Source organism: Larus michahellis, chromosome 5, assembly GCF_964199755.1.
Source record: "Larus michahellis chromosome 5, bLarMic1.1, whole genome shotgun sequence".
Taxonomy (NCBI): Eukaryota; Metazoa; Chordata; class Aves; order Charadriiformes; family Laridae; genus Larus; species Larus michahellis.
Window position 1 is genome coordinate 16,087,583 of NC_133900.1, and position 22,328 is coordinate 16,109,910.

The 22,328-nt window shown below is 41.5% G+C and overlaps 1 protein-coding gene across 1 annotated transcript in view; it reads left to right on the forward strand.

Moving 5' to 3' along the window:
• Window positions 1-22,328, forward strand: part of RNF150 (ring finger protein 150) — a 121,536-nt gene that overhangs the window by 66,420 nt on the left and 32,788 nt on the right. The window contains exons 2-5 of the mRNA XM_074588915.1: window positions 6,210-6,460; window positions 13,600-13,671; window positions 14,079-14,161; window positions 22,175-22,271. Coding sequence (XP_074445016.1) covers window positions 6,210-6,460; window positions 13,600-13,671; window positions 14,079-14,161; window positions 22,175-22,271 — 503 coding nt within the window. The remainder of the gene's footprint in view (window positions 1-6,209; window positions 6,461-13,599; window positions 13,672-14,078; window positions 14,162-22,174; window positions 22,272-22,328) is intronic.

A 22,328-nucleotide genomic window follows, 5' to 3' on the forward strand; every position in this document is an offset into this window, starting at 1 on the left:
ATATGATGTGATGACTATGTATTACTGTTACTTACTATGTGTTGGTCTTTTCTTTGCCAATTTTTTCTATATTCTCTTTTACTGATACTTCAATTTGAGACCAATGCCATGAATGCCTCATAAAGCAGAATCCCTCCAGGGAACAGTCCTTTTACCCAGTTTGATTTCTTACCAGTAGTGCTTCCCAGTTGGCCTACGTAAGAGTCTAGGATGTTTAAACAATATTACACTGCAGCTTCTCTGAAATGGGTGAAGCTCAGAAGTCAGCTTTTCTAAAATATTGCTTTGGTTTCCAAAAGTAATTTTTGAGTTCAAATAAAATGTAATTTAAGCCTATGTTTATTGTTAAAGGAGAAAAACAGGTAACAGCTGATACTCCGGTCAATTTATATTTGCACCATACAGAACAGAAGAACTGAGACTGAACTCTCATTGGATAGTCTTAAAGACTTGAAACCCTTGTTGCAATTATGAAAATATTAGAACAATTTATATGGCATTAAAATTCAATTGAAATGCCATCTGATTAACCTTTATACCATTTCCCATATAATTTCATGGGGCATGGGACAGCTATGGAATTGGTTAGGTCTGTATTTCGTTTGCTTCTTTCCAATAGCTGGTAGTTATTGAAACTGATTCCTAAAAATGAAATCGTTTCTTTGGGAAGTAAAGGAAGACTTACTTAGGTTCTTTCACCCTCCTGTGGGGGTTCTGTTCCTGGCCTCTGAGCGGGAATGAACACTGTTTTATCAGGGCAGTTTTTGAACTCTATTTTAGATTAAAATAGTGTTTGAGTTTTCAGTTACAAAACCTGTAAAAAGAAATACTTTAGTACTAGAATTTGATGTACAACATAAGAGAAATCCTTATTTACATCTTGATAGGGTATCTTGGAGAAGACTGTGTCTCGAAAATAGAATTCTACTCAAATAATTCAATTAATTATTTCTCTCACTGACTTCTGGCAGTTGCCAAGCATGAAGAATTAGATTGTCTCTTCTAAGATGTGTCAGAAACATACCACTTTTTAGACCCTCCATCAAAACTTGACAAAGCATTAAAGCATCAGCCTGCCACTGTGGGGCCTGACTGCTAATTAGGAGAACAGAGGACTGTTTTCAGTATCATCCCTGAAACTCCCAGAGCAAAATCAAGAAATATCACAGGTTTGTCAGCACAGCCTGTAGACAAGGTGGAGAATTTATGTACATCTTCTGGCTGTAAAATCAGCTCATTTCTTCTACAAAAGCTACTGTCACAGAACTTAAAGGCTTTCTTTCCCCACTGTCACCAGTGAATAGATTGTTACACTTGAAAAAGTTCGCAATCTGGCCTAGAAGGCATCCCAGCTGAAGTGTATTTCCATAGCCAAGCAGTGTGGGGAGGATGAGGGTTTGGAGAGGGTCTTCCAGGTCTTTTTCCCCGAAGTGTGCGTCTTGCCATTGGAAACGCTCTCTCACTTCATCACTGCTCCGCAACTCTGCCGTCCGCTGCCACGTGTAGCTGTCAGCGGGCGGCTGGTGCCTGCTGCAGACTCGCTCGCCATCTCCCCTCGCTCCGCAGTTCCTCCTGCTATTGGCAGTTTGTTAAGGGAATGGGGCTCCTTCTCCTGCAGGCTGAGGTGAGGAAGAGCCCAGGATGACCCACACAGGAAGGTGTAGTGCTTGGGAGATTCAGTATGTCAAGAACTATTCATTCCAGAGCCAACAAAGCAGCCACAGCTTGGTGCGGCTGTTTGGCAGTCAACGGATTGGCCACAGGGCTACATGTTTGGCCCTGTGACTGGGAAACAAACTGAGCCTGTCCACAGTTCCTTGCCATGGCCCCTCTGGAGCCACCAATGCCAGGATGGTCCAGCGCCCACCGATGACTGTGCTGATGGCCCTCCTGCGCAGTGCCACGGGGTGCAGAGCCCAGAAGCTGAATAGGCTCTTGAAGAGCAGCAGCACATTTTCTCCACACAGAAATATTTGACTAGGCAAATACGCTTCAGCAAGTTAAAGTGACTTAAATCATCCCAAATGCCTGTAAGTTCTACCTTACTTGTTTTGTTATTGGCTTGTTAGGAGAGAGTACCGATATGTTAAATGTTTCCTAAGCCAAAAAAGAAGAAAAAAAAATCCATTCACTGCAGCCTGAATACCTTTGATTTATGAATCTCTGATTCATCCTGACAGCTACTTAAAAATTCATGTCAAACTCGGCATTAATCTTGGCCAGAAAAAGAAAAGAAGTGTGTTAGGTAACAGGAGTGCCACAAAATGCAGTTACCGTTGTGGGTGTGTTTAATGAAAGGCATCGTTAGCATTTAACTCGCCAGGGAGACATCAGTACAGATTACCAGATACTTTCTTTTTTGAAGTCTGTTGAACAAATGTGTACTTGGGCGTAGAAATGCATCTCTAACATTGATGTCTCATTGCATTATTTCTCCTCTTTAATGTCTGTAGATTTCATGTATGTCAGAGCTTCTTGTGCGTCATTAGATACTGAAACTGAGATAATACAAACATATTGTTGTATAAGGGACGAAAGACAAGTAAATTACTTTTTCTTTCTTTGTTTTATTTTTAATTTTCTTCCCAATATTGAGCATATGTGAGATTCAAAACTTAGCTTAATGACTTGATTGATCAAATAGCATTCTCTATAGTGCCTTGGAGAAATTACCATAAACTCAATAAAATGTTTAAAAAATAATTAATGGTTATTATTTGTTGCTGATTTGGTCATTTTTTTCCAAGAATGCTTCATTACAAATGGTAATGTTTTCCAAGAAAATAACCAGATAGCCTGAAATTTGAATACATTAAGGGTTTGAATAAATAAAAGCAGCTGCTTTCCTCTTGCAATAGCTGTGTCTTCTGCTTTGCCTTTCTAAACGCAGTTTTACTTAACATATATCCATGGCAATTTACTTAGTATCTTCTGCTTTTTAAAGTGTCTGAGAAGGCCCCAGGCCCAAGGTGGCAGTAGACCGTCCTGGCAGAGAGATGTAAGGAAGAGAGAGCGGAGAAGGGAGGCATGTGGCTGCACACTGATTCAAAACCAGTTATGTTTGCACCATGAATTGATACCAGAGTGCTGCACTGGAGCTTAATCAGAAAGGCAGGTGATGAAGAACAGGAATGAGGTTAAACCTATGCCGGAGATCACAAATTTTTTCTCCCTCTTTTTCATTACTTTACTGTTAAAGAAAGTTAGGACATTGCTGTGGGGTGCCTGTCTTATTATTATAAAAATATTAATTTCATAATTGAATAATGAATGTTATTTTTTTATTATTTCCAAAAAAAATCTGGCCTGTGCCCATTATTTACAGTTTTCCAGAAATATACTAAGCTATATTCAGTTGAATTAAAAATAATTACACATGTTAAAGTTTTAAAGAAATTTTAAGATTCAAGATAATTAAACAGTTAAGATACTACCTATATTTTCTACTGAAAATGTTTTTGTCTGTATCTCCCATTTTTATAGGCTTTCAGGTAACATCATTCAATCAGTGTCCCAGGTTGTGCTGAAGATGATGTTAGAGATCCACTCACTCGTCCAGTACGGATCCGTACTGGACGAGTGAGTGGATCGGAATGGTGGCTTTTGAGAGGAGTTGAAGTATTTGCGGCTGTGGGCCTTTTGACTACGGGTTCTTTTTGGCTATGTTTGAGGGGTTTGCTTTGGTTTTTTTGTAGAGTGATTTTAAAATTTTAATTTTCTTTAAAGAAAGAGAAGAGAACAAAGGCAGGCATGTGAACAGCTAAGCACTGCTCCAGACAATTTGTCTTATTGACTGCAGGAAAATTACTGGCATGGCACCAGTGCCCTTCGCAGCCACTTTGGGACTTGGCAATTTCCCCCTAGGCTGTTAGGGTAATGTTTGCATTAGCCTTTTGTAATAAACAGGTAGCAGAAGGGTTGCAAAGGTGGATTTATCTTGGCTGCTGAAGGTGAGCTCTTACTAGATGAATAAAGGGAAATAGCTGAAAATTATTAATGCTTTATAGAATAGTATCAGCAGAAAGGTTAAGTTTCCTATCATGGATATCCAAAGCTCCCCCTCTTCATTGACTGGCCTGTTTGTAATCAGGAAGATGCTACGATGGAAAGCCTCACGAGAGGAAGAGTGGTGGTGTTTGCACTTCTGCTCCAAAACTTGAGAGAGGAGGGTTCAGTTCCCAGCTTTGCAGCAGGTTTTGTGTGTGAGTAGCAGCAGTCTGTCACAGCTATTTTAGTACCTCCAGTTGATCCAGGCTCCCAGCAGAATTTGGTAAATTTTCCACCATGGTTAGTGTTTTCCAGTGAATGCCACCCACCTATCTGCTTTAGTATATCTGAAATCATACTAGAGACCTCCAGGTCTTCAGCATCTTAAATACCTTTGAAAACCTGGTTTATAACTCTCAGGGGGTTTTGGTGGAGAAATGTCTGAGCTGGACCATGAGGAGCAGGACACAGTGCTGCACCGGTGAAGCTCACGTTGGATATCAGCTTGGAGGAGGATGCCGTTGGAAACGCAAGTCGTCCTCTCATGTCTCCATTCGTGGTGAAGCAATCCCTTCCCACCTCCATGAATGTCCCAAGGTGGGCCACACTTTGTCCTCCTGCCACAGCCAAAATGCAGGTAGCTGTGGGATTAAAAACATGCTGGCTGATTTCCTGGGATTTCAGCTGAAATTCTGAAACCCCACCCCAGCGTCGTCTCTCTGACTTCAGGCACCCCCAGTTTGTACCTTTCTTTGTAAATGCCAGTTTCTGATCATTTCAAATGCTGCTGTTTTCAGCATGTTTCTAGATTAAACTACATCCTGTTTGTTCTTAGTTGCTTAGTACAATTCCAGATTTGATTATTGCAAAACATAGTTTAGGTATAAAAGTTCTCTATGTGCTTGTTTTGTGAGTGGAAGAACAGAATATCCCTAATATTAAACCGTAAAGCAGTGATAGTTTATTTATAAAGCCAGAAAAGGCATTTAACAAGCTGCCCAATCCCAGGTAATTTCAGACTATATGTGTCATGTACATAGGGGACATAAAATTATGAAAGAAAAATAGTTTCAGCAGTGCATGATGCAAGTAAAATGAAGTGGCACTGTACAGAAAGGAACGCTGGTGCAGCGTCGAGGCTTGATAGATTGGTGGAGGGCCCGTTTCACAGAGTCGTGGCTTCAGAAGGGTTGACAGGACTGTAGGAGGTCCCTGTCCCATGCCATTAGTGGACACCCCTTTGCCACCTTGGCTATGCTGACTGCTGACTCACATCCTTGTGGGGCCATGCTGCAAATTGTGTCGGGGGCTGATCTGGGCTGCAGTAGCATTTTTTATTTTTTTTTGTGGAATAAAACACTGCTTCAGACCTTAAACTTACATCAGTTGGTGAGTCCAGCTCCCAGGAGGGGCTCCCAAATGTCTGCATGGGTTTGAGCTGTGGGGAGCCTTGGATGGCACGGGGCAGCAGGTGAGCTGGGAATGTGTTGAGCTGCTCTTGTCCCTGCAGGCTGCTTCTGTTGCCAGCCCTGGACGAGGGCGGTGATGCTTTGGCACCTTGGGGCCATGAAACCATGGGGGGATCTGTGATTGAAAGTATTTCTGATCTGAATGCGGAGTTTGGAGGGGCTTCTCTGACAGACTCATGACCCTGCAAAACGGGCTACATATATGGAGTGTTGGATGGAAGGATGCTGGCTGCAGCATGTCTCCTTTTCTGCAGTGCTTACAGCAATATCGTCTAGATAAGCCTCAGTAGTGCTGGAAATCTGTGTTTATGTCAACCCGTGAAACACATTTTACGTATCTCACCAAGGTTAGTTTACAGGAACACATTGTGTAACTGGTTCCAGTTGAAACATTCACCACATCTATCTGACGTACCTCTTGGTAAGCAGGGAGGGAAAGGCAGGAAGGAAAATCAGGAGAAAAGAGAGCTTTTTTTGTTACTGTTTTGCTTTTTGGCATTCGCCTGTTTTAGAATCATAGAATGGTTAGAGTTGGAAGGGACCTTAAAGATCGCCTAGTTCCAACCCCCCTGCCATGGTCAGGGACACTTTCCTCTAGACCAAGCTGCTAAAAAAATTCAAAGCCCCATCCAGCCTGGTCTTGAACACTTCCAGGGATTGGGGCATCCACAACTTCTCTGGGAAGTTTACTTACTTACTGGCAGTTTACTTTATTTACTTAAGGTTTCTTTATCTGTCTCCCCTGTCTGATAGGCCTAGAAGATGTTGTAGCAATAATGATCCCTGAACCCAAAGGAAAAGAGATAGTGAGCCTCCTGGAGAGGAACATTACTGTGATGATGTACATAACCATCGGGACACGCAACTTGCAGAAGTACGTCAGCCGGACCTCTGTGGTGTTCGTCTCCATCTCCTTCATTGTGCTGATGATCATCTCGCTGGCGTGGCTGGTCTTCTATTACATCCAGCGATTCCGCTACGCAAATGCCAGAGACAGAAATCAGGTGAGCAGTGTTGGAATGGCAGTTTGTGTTTCCAAAAAATCACCATGGGCTTCAGCTTAAAAGTTGAGGAAATTGTGAATGTGTGGTAAAAAAGATAAACCAAAACAAAAAACCAAGAAAGTTAAAAGAATGGGGATGTAAAAATGCCTGTGTTTGGGAAAATCCAGACTTCTGTCAATAAAGATGGGATTTGGGAAAAAATAAATTAATAAATACAGTGTATATATTATGGGGTTTTTCTTCCATGCAAAACACACAAGAAATAAACAGAGGGTTGGTAATGTTTATTAGTGAAAAGATTGCCTTGGTACATATAGCGAAGTGACATAGAAATATATATGACTAATAATCCTTGAGATCAAAATGATGATGAAAATATAGCGAGGTGTGTGAATGTCTGTGTGTGAAACCGGGGTTTGCGATAAGAAAGAAAAAAGAACAGAAAGTATTTTCGGTTTAATATTTCTTTAGAAGGGTCCTGGGCTTGAAAGGCAAACATGTCCCTGTTCATTTGACAGTCATCACTGAACATATAAGTGCTGTAGTGATAGCCACTGATATTATTAAACCATTGCTTTTGGTTTTGGCATCTTGTCTTGTCTGACCCCCCTGAAAGAAATGCAAAACCTATAGAGCTGGAGAGAAGTCAACAGCAGCAGGAATGAGCCCTAGGTCCCGAGGCCCTCTGGGTTTATAAAGCACTGAGCATCTTTATGGTAGTTCAGCAATGAATAATAATAGCAACGATAATAATAAATTTAATCTTTTCTTGTCTGGATGCAACTATCTCAGCATCAGCAGAACTGAAGCTTCTACATTTCATTCTAATGGTACAGTAGAAAATGTTATCAGTGTATGAAATCTGAGGAGATAACCATTTTACTGCAGGAAAAAAAAATGCAGTGTAATTCAGAGATGTTTCTGGACCCTTAATAAATTATTGTCGGGGCAGGGGGAGGGTTGCCTTGCTTGCTCTGCAGAAAAAGTAAAATTGAGAGTGTTAATAATCATCTTGTAGAGAAAAGTACCGCCACACACTCTGTAATATATACTCAACGGATAGGGATCCCTCACCCTCCCCATTGAAATTCAGGCATCCTCTGAGATAGACAGCAGCTGCTCTGTATTTACAGACAGAAAGAATGTATTTTCCTTTTAAATATACAGCATGAAATTTTGGATAGCAAGAATGAGACTATCCCAGCTGGAATTTAAACATCACTGGCAGCAGATTCGCTGTGACTGTGACGGCTGTGGTAATTTTTAGATGCTTTGGCTGCAAAAGCACATGTGTGCCTAATTTATGTATGTGAGTACCGTAAGTGTGCTTTCAATCAAATAATTATACAGGCAGATTAGCAGTGTAAATAGAACATATAAACATGAAACCCAGCAAAATAAGAAGCTCGTTCAGGTACTATGCTATAGTTTGGAACTGGTAGGTTTATATGTTCAAGCAGATTTCCTTTACAGTATTTTCTTTCCCAAGTTTGAACGAGACTAACATGTGCACAAGCAGTTGTCCTGCGCAGAGGTTTTAATAACTTTGTTGTTATACTAGTTCTGTTCTTCAGAAGAGTAAGAAAGCATGCCTCCTCAGCAATTATTTATTATTCATTTTTTGCCGAAGCTGTAATAATGATATGGGGCAAACTAGAATTTCTTCATGTGCTTTCTTCATCCAGTTTTGCCTGACATCTACTCTAATCTCTTTATTCGTTCTTCTCATATGAAAAACGGTAGCAATATACAGAAAAAGCTCAACCATTTGTGTTAATGAGTTGCGGTAGTTTGTTGGTTTTTTTTCTTTTTGGAATATATGGAATTATATGGAATATAATGATGTTCAGAAGAGCTCACTTTGTTCTTGCCCTTTCCATGAGGGATCCTTTCTTCCCCTAAATTTCAGCTTGCTTGTTTGTTTGTTTTTTTTTCTTTGACACATTTTCTTGTAGCACAAGGATGGGATCACAAAGTTCTATATTAATATCTCAGATATTCAGATATATATAAGAGAAACTGTGTTGCTTTGCTGGAGCAAGATTCTTTTGTCATTGCGCTCAAAAGCTTTTGGCATTATAACTTGCATGTGGCTGTTTGTATGAAGAGTATGTGCTTACTTGTTGGAAAGCCTTTTATGTGTTGTAAGCACCTTCATTGCTGGCCAGCTTGAGGAAGGATGCTTCCTTCTCTTTGTATTCAGTGTACTCAAGCTAAAGTTTATCCAAAGGTTGAAATGTTTGGATAAACAGAGCATCAGATGGCCTATTCAGAGAAAGTTGTGCTATCAGTTCCTACCCCACAGTGCGATAAAATCTAACTGTGCAGACTGACTGCCCTGTTCTGAAAGTGCGAAAAACTGTGACTCATTTATTAGACTTCAGTTAAAAATAATAAAAAAAAAGTAAACGCTTAAATTAATTTTGACATCTGAATGATTTAAAATCGCACAGTTTTAAAACAAGGGCTTGTGAGGGCCTGTGTTTTCTGTGTCAATTAAGAACCTATGCCTACCTCTTTGTTAACCTCTGTCATGCATACCCTTCCTAGGTTTGGCTGATACTGGAGTTGCTACCAGGAGCAGTTCAGGCTCCTCTGGATTGGTAGTCTGGGCACTGTGCTGAGGGAATGGGACAATGTGGCTGACCGCAAAATACGATTGGCAGAAAAAGCCATTATCTCTGAGCAAGGAGGGGTGTCGTACAGTTACATGAAAGCAAGATTTCTGAACATCTTTCCTTGGTCATCCAAGTCCCCTTAAGTCATCTTCCATTTTGGCTCTTCCAAGGTGACCCATTACAACTTCTTTTCATGAAAAACATCATGTGTCCTTTTGTCAAGCCTCATAACCACCTTTGCCTCCTGGTCCTCTTTTATATGGTGACCTTCCATCACAGGTCCATTTGCCTTCTTGCACACAGCATAAGTTGCTGATTAAGCAGTATACCCAGAAGGAACTGATTTAATTATCCATCAAGAAAGCAACAAGTCCAGCTAGTAAGAGGCAGCTAGAAAGACTGAAGAATCTCCTGGAATCATTTCCTGTGGCTCCCCAGTGAGATGTAACCTGGACATACAGCATGTACATCTTCAGCCACCACTTTTCCTCGCCATGTGTGCAAATCCAGGTTCCTGTGCCAAAAGGAAGAGACACAGCTCACTTCAGTTAGGTGCCTGATTTTGATGAGCAGAGAATCAGGACTTCAAGGATTCTCCCTGGATGCCCTGGCCCATTTGTCCCAACACGCCTGGGAGTTTAGTGCAGTGGAGCGCAAAACTGTCTTTCATTATGGGCTTGTGCACCTGCAGCCAGGGTGTCAGCTACCAATATGGTTAGATTTCAATTTTGATCTTAATACATTTAATTTTTAAGAGTATCTCTAGCACAGATAACTGTATGGTACATGTGGAAGTAGAAAATAGGTAGTAATATTCATGTGGGTGAAAATCCAAGGCTGCCTCTTTTTTCCCCACCTAACAAGATGTCCAGGAAGTAGCTGGTGGCCCTGATGATGCACCTTTTTGATATGAAGAGGATAAATTAGTGTAAGAGAAGCATAGACAATGTGCTTTCTCAGCGGCTTGTTCCTGGAGCCCTCCTGAAGATGAGAGAGTTTCTCTGTGAAAGACTGTGGGAATTTTTTGCATCAAGAGATATCGGGTTGCAGAACTAATTGAAAGCAGTTTGGAATTACATTAGAAGTTAAGTCCTGGAGATAATTCAGCAAAATGTGACTTGCTGTCTCAGCCCTGTAACAGCCAGGACACCCTGTCAGCGTGTCAGATTTCATATTTCACAAGTAATAGTAGAGTTCTCTTTTTGTCATCCATGAGACGGGAAGATGGCAAGGGGATGATGTGTAAGTGCCAGACCTGTTGACCGTATTTCTTCCATGTCATTTCTTCCCATTGGTTTCTTGTTAAGTTTTCCGTAAAGCCATTTTGAAACCTGGTGGGGCCTGTGGGTTTTGCAGGGTAGCGAAAGCCAAAGCAGGCAGTGATTGCACTGGGGCCGAGGAGGGTCCTGTGCATCCCGGGTTAACCTGCAGTGAAGGACCTACTTTAGTATGTGACTGGCAGCATGCAGGGGGTCAAGAAGTTATCTGAGAAGGAAGACTGCCGGCTGTGGCTTTGAATGAGAGTTTTGGGCCATTGAATAGAGGCGTCAATCTTTGAAGCAGCCTTGGGAAGATGCTTCCCATGATAGAGTCCAGAAATTTTACCTGTGGTACAGAAGACGTGTGTGATACGTCATCCTGATGGTGCACTTCATTCTGTGAAGGCACAAGGCCATCTCCTCCCTGCAAAGGTGTCGGTTTAGTAAGGCCATTAAGAGAGAAGCACTTACCATAATTTCTCTTCCACGGCATCTACGGTCATTTACTTGCTCAGGAAGAGACAAGTGATGCTTTCCATGCTACTGTCCTTTCTGTTTAACTAGTATCACCATCTCCACAGGACCACTGCATCTGATATGCTTAACTCCTTCCAGTCCGGTACTGAACGTTCAGCGTTGCTAATGAGATTATGAGATTTATGATTGTAAATCTCTAAGCCTCACTTTAAACCCTTAAACTATTGTAATGCCTCTTATCTTTTAGGGGAAATCATTGGTTAGTGATAGCATGCCTTTCATTCAAATAGAAGAATGCTCTGAAAGTATGACTTTACTCCAACATGTTCCTGTTCTTTCAAAAACTAAATTATTCTCATTTGCATGTAAGTCATGAATTTGTCTATTTAAGATAGATAAGAGAAAGCAAACATGAAAACAAGCAGATCAAAGACGTACACGAGTCTTTAATCTTGTCCTTTCCCCTTTAAGAACATGTAAAAAAGAACTGAGACATTTCATTAGTTTAAGTAATAATAATGATAGAAAGGAATCGCAAGCAATTCCTGAAGCAGGACTTAATGCCTCTTGTCTTTCTGTGTGTTATCAGTCTGTCTTTGATTTACATTAAAGAAACAAATAGCTAGCAAGAAATGTTTCCAGCTCTCGTCTGATCCCTTTATTTAAGGGAGACTGCGAGAAAAGTGTACCACAGAAAAGATGTTGTATAACTACAAGATACTCCCTCACATGTAATTATTAGTTATGCTGGAGAGTTCATATGTAACTCTCATATGATAGCCAAGATCATTTTCACCTCCTTAGCCAGATCTGAAATTGCTCTCTGTTTTGCATGCATTTTGTCAGGCTCCCATGTCTTTTCAATCCAATAAGCTTACTCTCTAAATTTAATTCAGTGATTTTAATTGAATCTGAAGAACAAAGTGGTAATTTATTAATCGTATCTTTATGGTGATTAGGTCTCAATTTACAGACTAAATCCAGCTTCCTTCCATTTTTGGCTTCATGCTCTCACCCCCTCCAGCTGGAAACGCTTCCTGCTGACAGGCCCCTCTGAACTCCAGCAGAGGCGGTGTTCCCAGCCCGAGAAGTTGAATGTCTTCTGAGTCACCAAAGCTCCTAACTCTCCCTCCTGTCTAACAACACATGGCTGGAAACATGGATGGGGAGGGGGGGTGGTGAAAAGAAGAGTTTAAGTCATTTATTGGTGGCAAATTGGGACGCGCTATATCATGAACTGTTGTAAAACTGACCATAGGACATCAGAGTAGGTGTTGCTGCATGAAACTGTACGAGAAAGGCACGTAAAAACTGGAGGGAGCCCAGAGGAGGGTCACCAGTATGGTGTGGGGACAGAAGCACACAACATCTGCAGAGAGGCGGAGGGAGCTCGGCTTGCTAAGCCGGGAGGGGAGCAGAAGAGGAGGAGGAAGGGCTCTGCTTGCAGCCTTCAGCTGCATAACAAACACGTGGTTGGAGAGGAGGCAGAGTCAGACTCTCGGAGGTGCACAGAGAAAGGACAAGGGTAATGGTCACAAATTACAACAAGGGAAATTCCATTTGTATGTTTGAAAAAAAAAGAAAGGACTGTGAGAGTGGTTAAGCACTGGAACAAATTATCCACAGAGGTTGTGAAATCTCCCTTCCTGGAGATACTAGAAACTTGACTGGACACAGCTCTGACTTTGAAGTTGACCCAGCCTTGAGGAGGGGTTGGGAGTACATGACCTCTCAAAGACCTTTCCAGCCTGTGAGTCTGTCTCCAGATCACCTCGATGTTGGGTTAGCACAAGTGAGCGGCCAAGTCCTTGGAGACCTGATACAGGCACAAGCCCAGTAGCACAGGGTGCAGAGGTAGCTCTGCTGAGCAGTGGTTGTGTGAACTGCCCCGTAATGTCCTCAGCCTCTAGCAAGAGGCAGGCATCTCCATCTTCAGCGTTTGAGAACAGGGTGTTTTGCATCAGGCTGTTATTACATACTTTAATCCTAAGTGTCTGTGACCCTGCCAGCACAGTAACAGTGTTTTGGAAATACAGGAGAACAGTTATCACGTGGTAAGCAGTTCATGGTCCACTGGAGGGGAAGACAGAAAGGCAAAGAACAAGCAAATGGTTTTGTATGGATAGGATGTTACTGCAGGGCTATATAGTGCTTTACCTGTAAGAAACTGCAGATGCTTTCGCCTCATTTTTATACTGTGCGCGCCTCCTATAAAGTAGGCAACTCTGTATTGCAGGAAAAGAGAACAGCAAAGAAGATTATTCATGTTTTTCGTGGTTAAAAAAGTAACAGCTCACTTTCAGCACTTATGTCTTGCCGAAGATCATGAAATAGTTCTGGAACAATGTAAGAATAAAAATCTTCTGCATATTAAGTCTAGTGTTCACTCTGCTTACTATCCCAGGCCTCATTTAATAATGTATATTTTACAAGTGTCATTAAAAAAAGAGAGGGTAGGATACCCAAATAGTGGACTTGTTACATACATTGCTACTCACTGGAATAGTAAAGGCAGTGTAGCGTTGTGATGGGCTCACACACAATCTCCACTGGAACTCCATTGGAGTAGCTTTGCCTCATCGGCCGTGGGTTGCCAGCGAGCCTAGAATACCTACTGTGCCCTTCTTGTGAATAACAGTATGACTGACCTCATCTGTTTATATTTATACAGCACTGTCCTGTTTCATGCACAGTCACTTCAGATTATTAAGAAGCCTAGGGAGAAAAGGTGATGATTTCTGCATGAAGAGATTCTCTTTGCTTAAGAGCAAATTTTCTGTTACAGCGCCGGCTTGGAGATGCTGCAAAGAAAGCAATCAGCAAGCTGCAAGTCAGAACAATCAGGAAAGGTGATAAGGTAATTTTTCAAATTGCTCATTACCAAATGAAACTCTGTGCTGAGGATTCCTTCAGACCACTGGGACAATGAGGCAATTGCTTATTTAGCTACTTATGTGTCCTTCAGGCACATAGCAGGGGGAGGAATACTGGTAAGCAATTTAAAGATGGAATGGAGTGGAGAATGTGATTCTGTGTAGATGGAGAAAATCCTGAAAGTTAAAACATGCTAACTAAATCTGCATGCTTCCCAAGGCAAGTTTCCAATTGGAAATGTTGGATAATCTGACATGCTTGTCTTGAAATGCATTATTGGATTTGCAGCATGCGTCAGTGACCATTTTACTTTGTCGCATAGGCTCTTGCATGAAGAAATTACCTGACAAAATCAAAAAATGAGAATGATGAATGTTCTCTTCCCTGTAGGAAACTGAGCCAGACTTTGATAACTGCGCTGTTTGTATTGAAGGCTACAAGCCCAATGATGTTGTCAGAATTTTGCCTTGCAGGTAAGTTGAAGGCTGAAGGTGCTTTTAGCTCTGATAGTCTCTCTGCTTCAAGACGGGGTCTGTTCTCGCGCTATCACACTGATGAGATCACCTGAGAGCTTGGGTGAGTTTATCATTTTGATTTATTCAAAATCTGTTGGTAAAGATATCTGAAATGTCTCTTTATTCAACCTGAAGTGAAAGTAGTATTAATGGTGGTGAGAACCTGAGCTTAGCATGATAATCACAAATTTTGTCTGATCTGGACCTATTACAAAGTCTTCAGTAGGATTTTTAAACTAAAGGTTTTGATTCCTCTGTCTTCCTCACTGGTTTTATATCAGTCCAGAATAAATGCCTTGGAAGAATTTGCCCCTGACTTCAAGGTGAGCCCTGGGTGCAGCAGCCAGGGATAGAGCAGGCTCTTGCTCCCCATGGAGCTACTTCTTTTGCTTTCCTGGGCCATTTTGAGGCACTGAGGAAGGAATGACTTCTATCCAAAAAAAACCCCAGCCATAAAAAGAGATTTGCTGAGCAGAAACAGTAAAGCAAAAAGGAAAAGTTACAAAGACCACGTTATCTATTGCTGCCACGAAGATTTCTCAGGCATGTGGGACATGGAGGTGACAAGAAGAGCTTTTGGGCTTGTTCTTTCTCTTTTCTTGCCCTCGTGTGAACATGCCCTGTGCAGCACATACACTAACAGTGATGTGACACAGGAGCGCAGCCTCTTGCCACTCGTAACAGCTGTATTCATCTCTCTCTGTCATTGTATTGTCATCTGCGAAGTGCTAGCTAATGAAGGATTTCTCTAAGGAAATCAGTTTCTGAGGAAATTTCCTTGGAACACTGGTTCCCCTAGGAGAGCAAGAACAAGTGTTTCATTTCCCTAGAAATAGGAATCTCAAGTTCTGTACATACAGAGCAGAGATTTATTTTTCCTTTCAATAGAGTTTCTTTCTTCTCCTGCAGACACGTTCACTGGCTTGAGAAACTGAAGTGTTTGTTTCTTTTCCTGCTGTGTTGTTCCCTCGTAGATATTTGAATGTTACAAGCTGTCCATTTCTGTTCGTTCATGTGACTCATTAAATCTGTTTACTGCCATCACTAAATGGCAAACAAAAAGCAACAGATTAATCATAAATTTGACCTACTGTAAATTCCCCACAATGACAAATTGCATGTGAACCCTTTTTTTTTTTTTTTCTGTGAACAGACACAAACGCATCACTTCATGAAGCAGAAATACAGAAAAATGAGAAATTACCAGAAAATGTGGACCTTGGTTTGACATCAAGCCCGTTTTCATAGAAGCATAATAAAGCTTGGAAATTTTGCATGATAGAGACAGGCAGTTTTTGGAGGTAGTTATACAACAGCAAAAAATATGTCTGAGCTCTAGCTTTCACTTGTGTCTCGCCTCATAATTCAATGAGGCTCCAGTCAGACTTTGTCATCCACAGCGTTGAGTCAAGCAGAGTGAATAGGAAACACATAGTTAACAGGTGATGTTCAGTTCTTGGCTGACTTAAAAGGTCGCCTAGAAAATGACTCATGCTAAAAGGGTAGCAGCAGCAGAACTGTCTTGTAAAATACTCACAGTTTGAGCCTCAGCAGTTTTGAATTATAAGAAATCAAAGATCTTTCTCAAGCGGCTACTTCACAAATCCTGGCTTTCCCGCTACACGAATTGTGAGGGCAGTATTTTACACATTCACATGGGTTTGGAATTCCAAAACAGGAAATGGTAGTCATGATTCTTTCTGCTCTTTTAAGTCTCATCTTCTCATCCAAAAAAAAAAAAAAAAAAAAGATTAATTTCTGTTTCTGTTAAGTGAGTAGGAGAGTGTTATATCTCGATAAAGACCTACAGACTCCGTAGGTTTCTTCCTCCAGCATCCTCAGTTAAACTGCATGCAGTTTCTAGTGTGGGAACCTCATCAGACTGCTGTTTAATAAGAGGCTGGCATTTCACCAAGCCTTACAGAAGCCAGCACCGTATGACTCCAGTGCTGGCTGACCTTAGTGTTTCTATCCAGGAGGTGCTCAAGACATAGAACTTCTTACCTGCAAAGCCAAATGTGCCCCAAGAGCTGCATGTGAAAGATGCTGCTTTGTACTACGGGTAGTACTGGGAAAACCAGTGCTAGCAGGCACACTCTGTATAAAGCCCTGCTTTTCTTGAGATTTCTTTTTAAGGCTGGTGGAGCCTGAGTTGCCTAAGAAATTAGGGCCAAAAACCCATCAGCCAGTATTGCAGTGGGTGAGCTCTGAAGTCATATAGATACGTTTCAGAAGGACATGGACCTGTTGGAGCGGGGTCCAGAGGAGGTCCACGAAGATGATCAGAGGGCTGGAGCACCTCTGCTATGAGGACAGGCTGAGAGAGTTGGGGTTGTTCAGCCTGGAGAAGAGAAGGCTCCAGGGAGACCTTATAGCAGCCTTCCAGTACCTGAAGGGGGCCCATAATAAAGCTGGGGAGGGGCTGTTCACAAGGGCATGTAGCAGTAGGACGAGGGGCAATGGTTTTAAACTAGAGCAGGGTAGGTTTAGATCAGACATTAGGAAGAAGTTCTTTACAATGAGGGTGGTGAGACACTGGCACAGGTTGCCCAGAGAGGTGGGGGAGGCCCCATCCCTGGAGACATTCAAGGCCAGGCGTGATGAGACTCTGAGCAACCTGATCTAGTTGAAGGTGTCCCTGCTTACTGCAGGGGCTTGGACTAGATGGCCTTTAAAGGTCCCTTCCAACCCAACACATTCTGTGATTCTAGGTCTACTAGTACTTGTGCTGTTTCCCCAAATGTCCTCTCTTTTCTGTTGGCAGAGAGCAGGCGGTGGGATTGCCTGTTGTTACGTATCCTGCTCTGGCGAGCTAAGAGGAGAATTCCAGTTAACTTGTGCTTCTTCCTCTCTGTCCTCTTCAGCCAGCTCCCACAACTGACTGAATTAATAAACTTCACTCTACAGAATGTATTAAATAAATAAGGACTGACACTTGATAAAAAAAGTGTTGGCTTGCAGCTGGTTTTATGTTTAATGGTAGCAAGCGTCACTGAAGTTATCTTTGAGGGCACTGACACAACATCAAATGTAACCAAGTTCATTGTTCCCGGAGTGACATCTCTGTCATAGCCCTAGTTCCTTCTGCTTGTCCTCCATCTCTAGCTTCAAAACGCCTTTGTCTTTTCTGCTCTGTCTTTGGAGAAGTTACTGGTGCTGCTGCTCCCAGTGTGTGCCTTTTACTAAACTTTTACTAACTTTACTAAACTTGTACAGAGACACAAAATAATTCTTTCAACCTCATCTCTACCAAGTTCTTCATAAGCTCTTTTTTCGGTTGTTTCATTCCTGGCACCAATAAATGTGCTTTCTGACCCCATTCCAGCTTGTTCCCTTCCCCTGAAGCTTCATTCCATGAACAACTGTGATTTCAGAGACTGCTTTATTCCTTCTTTCTCTTTTCATCAGGTTTCTGTGAAAATTATTTCATCACACGCATTCGTCCCTTTGATTCCTTCCTCTCACCTGCCCTCGTCGTTTCTTTTGTCCTTCCTTCTTCATCAAAAGTAAACAAATAATACCATACATGCACCCCCAAAAGCCCAAACCTTCCTGTTGGATACTACGGTGCTGCTCAGTCTCTCACCAAAACCCTTCTCAGTCCTCTGCTGCAGCCCTATGTCTGATCCAGGCAACTGATGCTCTTACCCAGTGTCCCTAGGGAGGTACCTCTTTCTGCTTTTGCCTCATTCTCTCTTAGCTCGCACTTTTCTTCTGAGAAAAATGACATGACTGCTAGGTTTGCGTGCAGTTGGGAAAGTTGGGATTAGGAGCAGAAGGTGGGAGGAGAACAGTTTCCCTTAATCTGGAAAAAAAGCTTCTCAAAATTGTTGGCAAGCTGAAAGCTTTACAATAGTTTTACAGCAATCGAGTTATTATTATAATAATTATGGGCTGAGCCTGAAATGAAAATTTTTTTTCTTGTGTATTTAAAATTGCAGCTTTAAAGAAAATTTAAACACATTTCAAACAAAAGTAATCTCCAGTTAAAAAATACGAAGCGCTATTTAGGTAGTAGTAGATGAAAGACTCTGGGATTTAGAGGTTCTTTTTCTTTCTTTGGGCTCTGTGAGCTTTACGCAGCCGTGTGCAGTGGCGGAAGAGTGCAGGAGGCATCCCAGGAGGTCACTGCCTCTTGATCGGCACAGGGGCACTGGCCGTGCATGTGTCGTCGTTGGGAGTTTTTTCCAACACACTCTGCAGTCTCCCGGGATGAAAACTCTGCAAATTCCCCTGATAATTTATTGCGGTGCTTCGCTACCCTGACTGTGGTGAAGCTTTTCCTGTTGTGCAACCTGGATCTCGATTGCTGCAGTTTAAACTCATCATTGTGTTGCTTATCCCTAGGAGAGGTGAAGAACAGTTGTTTCCTTTCTCCATATGGAAGCCTTTGTTTGTATGAGGATTGTTACGACATCGCCTCTCCTCTTGCCTTCCTCTCCCTCAACTAATCAAGTGCAGTTCTTTTGAGAAACTTTCCAACCCCTCCAAATCTATGTAGTTTTGCAATGCATGTGGTTGCACGCAACAGGAAAAAAAAAAAAGGCCGTATTTTTTCTAGCTCTGACTTTAATTGTCAAAGCCATGTCCTGAGCCTGTGCTTGAAACATCCCTCTTACTGTCTCCCTGTACGGGTCATTTCTTCTGAACTCATCCATGATGCCTCTACCCCCTCCTTCCTTTTAAAACTTGCATCAGGCAGAACTGCAGAAGGAGAGGGGATTTTTGTTGCAGTTGATCTTTTCACATCTTTGTCATACCATGTGACAGTGAAATACTGCCGTTGCTTTCTCGTCTTACTTTGTGCTGACCCTTATTTTGCCTGATTTTGGATGATAAACTTATCAGGACATCAAACAATTCAAAATTTGTTGAAAGCCATAAGCATGTATATAGTGCTGTAGCTAATAAGGAATAAAATAAACTTTCAAATCCAAATCTGCAAGGCCAGCCATCTCACTTCTCTGCACAAATGTTTACATGTTCAAAAATAGATATTATGAGCATTCTAATTGTATAATGCAGTACAAAAATTTGAAAATGCAAATCTTCATCTGATGTTCAGTAACATTCCATTTTTCTGTAGATTTCTGTCAAATAATCAAGTTCCTTCTGTTGTACATATTAAATCTGAAATTAATAGAGCCATAATACACTGTGCTAATTTAGTATTGAGAAGTGCAAAGTGACATGATCTGTCATTTATTTAAATTACTCAGCATTGGTAGGATTTATTTTAGAATATTGTTTTTTGAAGCCAACTTTAGGAACACTAAACTTCAGTTTTTAAAGTCTTTTAAGGCATGAAAGTTGCAAGCTTTTGGTGATTAACAAACATTATGAAATGCTGTAATATGAACCGCAGCTTGACTGAGGCTTGCAAAGCTTCAACTTGAAAACAAAAGGAGGCTTTCTAGTCTATGATAAAATGGCTTGATAGAAGTTACGTATTTTTTTTTATCCAAAACAGATTTTGCAAATCTGTTTTCTTCAAGGGAATAATAAGTCTCTCAGATTTTGTAAATGTACTGATTATTTTGGCATAAATGTGCTTCAGATGTTTGCAGTTAAACATCCTTCTTTATGATTTTGAGTATATAATTAAAGAAAAGCAATCACTATTGAGAATTTCATAGTTATTTCAAATGGCTGAAAAGCAAGTCATTGACTTTTTGGTACCCTCTGTGAATTAACACACCCAAGGAATTCTGTTGGTTAGACTTCTAAGGGTAAAATTACATATGCCTGAGGATTGTATCTTTATGCTTTCACCTGTTGAGAATGCTTGCCTCATGATGTGCTGAACATGTCCCTCCCGAGATAAAAGGAAGGAGGAATTATGTAGGACAGAGACTGAAATTTGGTGCATTGTGTTTTTATCTAGTAAGACTAGTCTTGTTTGGAAGGGGGGTTGTGAACTTCAGTAGCCTTCGTAAAGCAGTGGTTTAAACTTCCAATATCACAATACTTCATTTGCGTTAATCATGTTGACATACAGGATCAGATGAGGTTTGACAAAGTTTGGTATTGCAGCCAACTGATATAATTAGACTAGGTCGAACTTCCAAGAACAGATTTGCCCTTTCCCATAGTTGTGTGAAGTCAGACCAAGTAGAGGAATGCGGTAATTTGCCATGGAGCTTTGTTTCACAAAGGACCTGTTTCTTCTAGAAGTAATGAGAAAAAAAACCGTCACAGTGAAAAGAATAAGATTCTGAGATTTCACACAGTTTTGGCTTTGAATTTCTAGCGTTATTTAGGACTGAAGCCAGCTAGTAAGCCAGCCAGCTAGTATGTGGGCCGATATGTTAGTAAGAGCCAGGGTTGCAAATCGATATTGATGAAAGTGCACCTCAATATCTTCCATCAAGTTGAAAAGCCATGTGTATCTTGTTGTGCGAGAGAGGCAGCAACACAGTACACCAGCCAACGCATTCAGCTGAATACGTACCACTTAAATATTTAAAATTATTTTGGTGCATTAAGTGATTCTTAAGTGATTAAGTGGTGCATTAAGTGAGAAGAGAAGACTGAGAGGGGATCTCATTAATGCTTATAAATATCTAAAGGGCAGGTGTCAAGAGGATGGGGCAGACACTTCAGTGGTACCCAGCAACAGGACAAGGGGCAACGAGCATCTGGGGCAGTGGCAGCACAGGCAAAGGCAGGCTGGGGACTGCTCAAATGTAGAAGCTGAAGCAGACTGAAACGTGACTTTCAGGCTCTGCCAAGTAGAATGTGGGACACCTGTTGCAAGCCTTAGAAAGGAAATTTAGAACTGATCTATGTGGTGTTTCAAAACAAGCAAATTAGTCTTCAAGACTGTGTATCGAGCCTCATATTTCAGAATTAAATACTCTCTTCCAATTTTAAGTTATTATTATATCAGGCAGTTGGACTAAGGTCTCTTCTAACTGAACTGTTCTATTCTAGTCAATTAATTATGAAAAAGATTTTTAGGAAGGCAAATCAACTTTCAGTTTCCTAGATGCCAGTATAATTTCTGAGGCTGTGTACATGGTCGGAAACTTTCCTCCTTTTCTTCAGAAGGAGTGGGGCTGAACAAACTTTGCTGCCTTGGGCTGAGTCCTGACTGTTCTGCTCGGCCCACTTAACAGCATTGCTTAAATCCCGAGCCCCACATTCCGGTGTTTTATAACATTTGTCCTGTATAACCACAGGGTAACAGAATACGTTCACAAGAGAAAATACAGTCTGTCAGTCAGGTACACATACTGAATATCTCTATGTTCAATCTCAGTTTGTGTCAGGCGAAACTAGGCAAGAAGCTTTCAGTTCCTTCACCTGGATAATGTCTAAGAAAACTGGCCCCCAGCAGCCGCAGGGCTCAGGTAGTTGCTTAGTGGTCACTTCAGACCGAGCACAGGATTGGCAAAAACCCCTTCAGGGCTGGAATTGTTTAGGAGCTCACGCTGATGGGCAACTTCTATAGAGCAGGAAAGTCAGGGAGAATGTTCTAAAAAGCGACATCCTGGTTTTTTCCATTTAAATAAAAAGTAGCATTATTTTTTTTTAATTCACTTTATTTCCTTATGCCTAAAAATACCAGACCCCCACTGGCTTCACATTTAGATTATGTGTAATCATGTTTGTCTGTAGAACCATCACGAAACACTAATGTGATTTTTACCTTTACCAGCAAGCAGGTTTTGTTTACTGGCAGCCTTTAACATTTAAAGAATATGGGTTTTGCTGATGCATTTTTGTGTATTTTTCCTAATTCTGTGATTATGTACATGTTGTCTTTTCCAGACTGAGTTGAGTAACACTGTGCTTGAAATGCTGCAGAAATAATGTTAGCCTTGTGCACATAGGATATAGTTTTGCAGTCCTTGCAGAGGTCACATTTGAAATACTCTCACTTTACTGGATTCAGAAGAAGCATCTGGTATTAAGTGTTAAATTGGGCTGTGGTGGATTTGAATTAAAATATCCTGTTTTTCATTGCAGGCACCTTTTCCACAAGTCCTGCGTAGACCCCTGGCTGTTAGACCATCGTACCTGCCCAATGTGTAAAATGAATATTCTAAAAGCTCTAGGGATCCCGGTAAGCACTCGCAGAGCAGCCGCTTGGGGCAGAAGGGGAACACCAGCCACTTGGATG